The sequence below is a fragment of the Triplophysa rosa genome, linkage group LG22 (assembly GCF_024868665.1).
Source record: "Triplophysa rosa linkage group LG22, Trosa_1v2, whole genome shotgun sequence".
NCBI classification, from domain to species: domain Eukaryota; kingdom Metazoa; phylum Chordata; class Actinopteri; order Cypriniformes; family Nemacheilidae; genus Triplophysa; species Triplophysa rosa.
The window spans coordinates 20,385,024-20,392,392 of NC_079911.1; the positions used below are offsets into that span (position 1 = coordinate 20,385,024).

Sequence of the window (7,369 nt, forward strand, 5' to 3'; positions counted from 1 at the left end):
CACACTCACACACACACACACGCTCACACACACACACGCACACACACACACACTCACACACACACACTCACACACGCTCACACACACACACACACTCACACTCACACACACACGCACGCATGCGCACACAAACACACATGCGCGCACGTACGCGCACACACACACGCACACACACAGGAATGTTGTATATGTAAACATACAGTATATAATGTTTAGGTCTCATGACATTACTTTCGAAACTGTGTAATTCAACTTTTTAACATTGCTCCATTACTTCTGTTATAAGTGCATTACTGTCACCAGAGTTTACAGAATTTAATGTAGTTATCTGGTTTAAATGTTGTTTAAAATTTTGAACATTTATTTAATATCTATGTGTCCTATTCTGGCATTATATAGAAAAGATATAACATTTTCTAGATTAAACCATTTAACAATAAAACTACATTTCATCACCTCATTTGAAACAGTTAATAGTTTAATTTAGTAATAGTTTTAATAGTTTCAGACATTTGTTCCTAAAAAATGTTTTTTCTTCATTTAATGATAATAATTAATTCTCCTCCTCTATACAATAGAGCCTTGTTGAACATTTGAGATGATTCCAAACTCAGAAAGTAATTTTCCAGACAGCAGAAAAGAAAAATAACCCATTCCTTCTTTTCTCCACACAGGGCCACCGTTACATTTTGGCTTCTAGAACTGATGACATCATCACACACGCGTGTACAAGAGCACAACATGTCTGACATGAGAACATCACACTAGAAGATGAAATGACATTCACACGCTATTTCACAGTGAAACATGACATGTAGGTCATCCAATGGGAATTGATTGGATCGTAAAACGTGGGCGTTACCCACACAGGTAGTGGGAGGAGCTGGCTTGGTGACATCATTGAAATGTTTATCCTATCAATACAATCATGCGTGTTTCTTAAAGGCACAGTTCACCCCAAAATGAGAATATATTCATCATTTATTCATCCTCATGTCATGTTAAACCTGTGTGAGTTTCTTTCTACTTCAGAACACAAAAGAAGATATTTTGAAGAATGTTAATATCAAACAACACTGAACTTTCACAAATCCACCGAGACATGTCTCAAAATATCTATTTTGTGTTGCACTGAAGAAAGACTCACGTACACATTTACAAACACATGAGAGAACATAGATGATGATTTGGCTGAACTATCACTTTAAGAGTCAGGTCAGGTCACTGTTCATTTCATGTTTTAGGCGTTTTGCTGTTGTGTCGTGTGAAGAGAAACACTAACCGCTGACATCCAGGCTGACCGAATCCTGAGTGTCCTCAATGTCATGCATCACCTCACATCTGAAGACCCCCGCGTCACTCGCCCTGAGCCTCACGATGGTCAGAGACGCGTCACCCCTGTCCTCAGGGTGGCCGGGCACCAACACCCTGTCTTTGAATTCTGACCCGACCTTGATCCCCCCATTCTGGGCCACCAGCACCGTGACTTCTGTTTCTCCCTCCAGTTTAGTCCATTTGATGCGGAGATGGTCCTGATGGCCGCTGGGGGGGCTGGTGGTGCCAGCGAGGGACGGTAGGATGGAGAAATGACAGGGCAGAACCACCTGCTCCGCCAATGAGCCTCGAACCGGAGGACTTTTCTCCACCCTCATCCGACGCACCGATGAGTCTGGGAAGAAGAAACAACAGAATCATCTCTGTGATGACACTGAAAGTGAGATGAATATGAAGATGTTTTTTAACTCTTCAGTTTTTTTTACATGATCGTGCTTCGGTCCTGCTCTCATACAGTAGTTATTATTCAGCACACAGGAGGTTTGACTGATCTGAGTTCAGCCTACATTAAAGATCCTAACCGTGAGAAATTCATTTGAAAGATGTGAAAAATCTTACCGTCCTGCGTTACAGCGCTGCAGACACAAATGAACCAGAAGATGTGCTTGACGTCCAATAACATCTCCAATCTGTCAAGAAATATTTCGCAAATAAATCACTTAACAAATACTCTTAAATGTGGGCTCAACAGCAAAAAGTTGAACGTTTGTTCGTGTATTTGGTCCAGGTCCAGCTAAAGACTCATTCTCTGTTTGCTGTCGTCTCCAACATACAGCTTTAAGAAGAAGTTTACTAATGCTTTAAATCATAGCAATCGTAATTGAAAACGAATACGTTTGCTCTTCACTTAAGGAGAAATCAAATCAAGATTAGACAGAATCCTCATGTTCTGTTACAGAACTCTCTCTCTCTCTCTCTCTCTCTCTCTCTCTCTCTCTCATCCGCCCATGTTTAATACACACTTGTAAACACTAGAGAGCGATACACAAAACATCATCTTACTATATCCTTCTTTACTGAATAAGCATGAAACATTACATTGAAGAAACCCCATCCAGTCTCTATCTGTCCTGATGAGAATGCAAACAGAGCTCAGTGTGTATGTGAATGTTATCTAAACACTGGTCTGAAATCACCTCAATCCGCGTTCATGCAGACAGCTCATACTGTACATGATCACATACAAGATTTACTGCAATGGAAAGAAAGACAAAGACATCTGCTGAAACAAAGACGAGCTCAACTGACACACAATGACATTCATTCACTCGCATAATAATGCTTCATATAAAGCATCAGATTCTCATTCAATTTTAGAGATTCACGTACACTGGAGCAAATAATAGACCATATTCAGCTCTGCTGTCATATTAATCATCCTATAATCATCCATACACTCACTGTATAGTTTTATCCAGTAGACTTGCGATTGACCCAAATTCGTGTCGGAGTTCCGATCCTACAAACCAGTGCAAAGATCTCTGATGCTTATTCTTCCTCTGGTGCCAGCGAAAAGAATGGAGACATGAGCCGGCAGCAACTTCAAATTCCACGTCCACCCATGATTTCGTCAGGACTGAAGGAGGGGCAGAGAGCGCCCACCCACCCCAAAGCTCATCTGATCCATCCCTGCAGAAGTGATGTTGCGCTCTCTGGGTCTCTATGCAAATCACTGCAAAACTAGCACGAGCGACTTCCACACAGCATGGAATGAAACAATGCGTCCGTGACTTCTCCAGTAGACATCCATCTAATGAACGCGATGTTCGCAGCGCGAGGCAGAATCTGCGGAGAAATTTGGCGCTCAAAACCGCAAACCCAAAGTGCGCCGCGACATCAAACTCAGTGTCTGTAAGAAGAGCGCGTTTCATCTTTCCGAGTGAGATCAACACTCCTTCACCCACAAACCTGGCCCTCGTGTAAATCTGCGGGTCTGTGCGCGCGCACCTATGATCTGACCGTGAGAAGGTGCTGATACAGTAACGGGTGTGAAAGTGATGAAATTAGTGTTGTTAAACTGATGTGAACACCCAACTCGGCTTAAAGGAGCTTGCCCGAGCTCGGTGTGGTTATCTCCTGAAGCGACACCAACACCTTCCACTCATCACACCGCAGAGATGAAACAGACCATAACCGAACAAACTGCGTGTTTCAGGTGCTTTGCTTGAAAGCGTTTTGCAACATTGTCAGAGTAAATGTTTGTGCGTTGCTAGACAAAAGTCTCCATGATATTCTAAATACGACATGAGTTTCTCCGTCAGTGGAAGTTTATTTGATCTTTTGAGTAGAAGCCCCGTGTTGCGTCATTTGCAGAAAAGTTCACGTGTGAGTTCCACACCAAACTCTCAAAATATAAAAAAAGGATCGCTTATAATAAACAACTCCTTCTGAAAGTATTTTCATTTATTACATGAACTTAATCACAATTTGCTGAGGTAAAAAATGATTCATTTAAAATGTTACTCCACTCTTTAAAACAATGCTGGCTTGTTTTAACCCAAACTACAGAGCACTTTTCTACAGAGAAGTTCTTTTTTGCGGCATATGGTAAAAACGAATTCATATCTATGATAAACCATCTTAAAAAGGTATGTCTATAGAGTTGAAACCAGGCCAAAAGTCAGGCTGGTCCTCAGATGAGGGTCAGAAATCCTCAAACAGGTCATCTGGATCAGGAACGGCTGTGGCCGCGGCCGGTCTCTGTTGGACTTTTGGAGTTCTGCTGCTTTCTGCTTTGGCCTCTTCTGTCGGCTTCTCTCTAAAATGACAAAGTGAAGGAAGAACTGTCAAGTGAAGGTGAAAGGTTAAATACATAGCAGAAGTCATTATAAGTCGTGACACAGAAGTAAATTCTTCCCGCTCGGTGATTACAGTGACCCAGTCAAACGCTCGCCCATTAAAGTCATGATGTTGTACAGTGGTGTGCAGTAATACAGCTCTTCTATAATCACTTGCATGTCAAGAGCTTTTAGTGTCACACATTTATTGATGCTAGACACACATTCACAGTCATGTACACAGATCAGCCCGCGTCACTTTCCATGTGGACATCTGAAGAAAACACCCGAGTACAATTCAAAGCTTTCTGAAATCAGTATAAAAGCTTAACTGGCATGAATGTCGACAGGTTTGTGCAAAAGCAGATACAGGTTTGCTCAACATGATTCGAGATGCTTCATCGCGTGCTTCAATAAACGCAGGGAAAGGAGTTTAAACACGCTGACATGTCTCAGTGTTTGAATATTACTGTACAGAACGAGAAGAGAAAGAACAAAACCTGAAGTCTGAATCAGTCGGGGATTTTCACTGCTTTGCAAAAAGTTTGTTAACAAGATCAGAAGGTGAAAAAGTCTTGCTCAGCAATAAAGCGGGGAGAAAAGGTTAAGCTCCAGGATCCTCTCGATATGAAGTACGGACGGAGTTTCAAAGCACTGGAAGAAATCAGGTCAGAGGGAACAGAAATGAGATTTATGGTGGCGTAAGCCTGTTAATTTCAGGATGTGCTGAGGATCATGTAGCCTTTTAAGCAAAGCTCGGAGCCCTAAAGAACACATGGTCAACATCCACACATCCACAGAAGGGTCAGACACATGCTCCAAAACAATCATTCCCAAAACCACTTTTCATCATTAAAAAGAGACGACTGATCACTTCAGACTTCTACTCTTTTCTTCGCTCTGTATACTGTGGCGGGCTACATGAGAGCAGGTTTCTTTTATTGCAAAGAAAGTTTGCTTTTTCTTGTCCTTATGTTGTTCCAATTGCTTCCCTCATCTGTAAGTGACTTCGGATAAAAGCGTCTGCTAAATGACTCAATGTAAATGTAATCCGTAGCTTGTTTCTACACGTGTGTCGCTCTGCGGAACACAAAAAGAGACGGTTTCACTTTTCATGCAACAACAACAATTTCAGTATTAACAAAGTTCCGCAGAAGTTTGAGGAGAGAAGAACCAGATCACGGCTTTTAAAAGTGACCGAAAGAGACGCTGTGCTGATTGGCGGTGATGAATTGACCGTAATAAAACACGATCTGGTGTGGAAAGGTTCGACTACCAGCTGAACTGAGAATGTGGAACACCTTCATTTCCCGACACTTTTACTGCTCCTGGAATAATTAAAAGGAGAAAGAGTTCAAGCGCGTTCCTGTCGACCGGATTCATGGAGGTAATGTTCCAGATGTCAAGTGAAAACAGCAGGTTTGGTCAAAGCGCTGACCACTGAAACACATGCAAACAAACGCCAGCCAATCAGTGAGCAGATTAAAGATCAGCATTGACTAAACATCACTTTTATAGTTATTTAAAAGCATTGTCATGTGCACATTTTCAATACTTATTTAATGGTTTTAATGGATTGTTCATGTTGTGCACGCTGGAAAATGATCAACGATCTGAAAGATGTTAGCAACATGATTTGGGGAATCATTTATGTTCGTAGCACAAACGGCAAAAGCCGATTTTATATTTAGGACTCAATTCAAAGATCAGCTATTTTAAAGATCTCAGATCGCCGGAACACACCTTTCACTGTGAAAAGAAACAACCCAATATTCACGAAAAGCATCATGATCTCTTATAACACACATTTTAATGGTTAAAATGATTTCTCAATTATTAATACAGCACCGCTGACTAGACTTTATAATGCATGTGTGCAGACTTGAAGTTTTAGGAAGATATTGAAGGCTGTTGCTTTTTTCTTCTGATATTTGTGAGCTTTAATAAGGCTCGCTGTGAGGGGGAAACCCGAGTTTGTTAAAAGTTAACAGCGTTCACATAAAGCATCCACACACTCTTGAAGATCCGTCTCCTGGAAACAAACTCTTATTAGAAACAGCCGTGTGTGTCCGTGACATCACAAACCCTTCATTCACGAACTACTGAAATACACAAATATAAGTGAAAAATACAGACATACTATCAGCCTGGAGAGGATTGACAAATGTCAAGAAATCAAAAGATCCGCCGAAGCCGCTCCTCCGGTAGAAGTTTGTTTGTTTTCTACAGTCAACTCGATCTGATAATGACAGTGTGAGATTCAGTGTGACTCCACAATCTCATTCAGATCTCAGCGTTCACATTCCTGGAAAACAGATGCTCACAGTGGCTTTACCTGAAACTAAACACAGCTTCTATTTCAAGAGGAAGAACAGATGCTGCACTCCAGCGCTTCTTCTAAATCCATTTCTTTATATAATGAGAGACAAACTTCACCACAAACGAGATTTTAATGAGATTTTAAATGCATTTTAGACAATTTAAAAACTTTTCATAAAAAGTTGAAATTGTTGAACTTCTTCAGATTTAAAGCATTGAGTTGAAATGACTGTTTGCAGTTTTTATACAGTGTTGGTTCTTCTAAATATATTTTGTTTTCATGATTTAAAGATATTTTTCACTGGCGCTCCTGCAGAAAGTGAATGAATGATTTGTGTATTTCAAGATATGAATGAGACCTCAAGTAATATAAACACTTGACACAAGTCAAGCATCAGAAATCTGCAGTGATCTGATCTCACAGTAAACACACACACATGTAAATACACACACACACACACACACACGTGATCATGTGGAAGTCATTACGGCACAGCGCCGGCGCTGCAGGGAGAGCTTTGATGCTGAACGCACAATATTCACTTCTGTTGATTCATGTTGTGGGGTATGGGGGAGAATTGTCTGCGTTTTAGAAGAAACTTCTTCTATTTCTTTTAAAATATCACAGACGGAAGATGTGAAGATCTGGATGTGATTAAGAGAGAAAGTTTTTCAGTTTATATTGATATGTTTATACTTTTAATTTATTTTATTTTTATCTTAATCTGTATTTGTGCATAATGTTTCAATTTAATTTTCCTGTGCTTTGGCAATAAAGATTCTTTGAATCTTGAAAGAGAGTGAGAGAGAGAGAGAGAGAGAGAGAGAGACGGAGAGAGAGAGAGAGAGAGAGAGAGAGAGAGAGAGAGAGAGACTGAGAGAGAGAGACAGAGAGAGAGAGAGAGAGTGAGAGAGAGAGACAGAGAGAGAGAGAGAGA

At 40.8% G+C, this 7,369-nt stretch overlaps 2 protein-coding genes across 5 annotated transcripts in view; both read right to left on the reverse strand.

Moving 5' to 3' along the window:
- Positions 1-3,314, reverse strand: part of vcanb (versican b) — a 25,959-nt gene extending 22,645 nt beyond the window's left edge. For 2 of the 3 annotated variants that reach the window (XM_057320665.1, XM_057320664.1), the window contains exons 1-3: positions 2,737-3,314; positions 1,894-1,964; positions 1,283-1,669 (exon numbers count right to left, since the gene is read on the reverse strand). In XM_057320665.1, coding sequence (XP_057176648.1) covers positions 1,283-1,669; positions 1,894-1,964; positions 2,737-3,206 — 928 coding nt within the window. In that variant the 5' untranslated portion in view covers positions 3,207-3,314. Of the gene's footprint in view, positions 1-1,282; positions 1,670-1,893; positions 1,965-2,471; positions 2,528-2,736 lie in introns of all 3 variants that reach the window. The other variant, XM_057320666.1, reaches the window with a different exon arrangement.
- A 435-nt stretch (positions 3,315-3,749) lies between these two features.
- The window catches only part of xrcc4 (X-ray repair complementing defective repair in Chinese hamster cells 4), a 27,974-nt gene continuing 24,354 nt past the window's right edge, over positions 3,750-7,369 (reverse strand). The window contains exon 8 of one of the 2 annotated variants that reach the window (XM_057320668.1): positions 3,750-4,093. In XM_057320668.1, the coding sequence (XP_057176651.1) occupies positions 3,979-4,093 (115 nt within the window). In that variant the 3' untranslated portion in view covers positions 3,750-3,978. The remainder of the gene's footprint in view (positions 4,094-7,369) is intronic. The other variant, XM_057320667.1, reaches the window with a different exon arrangement.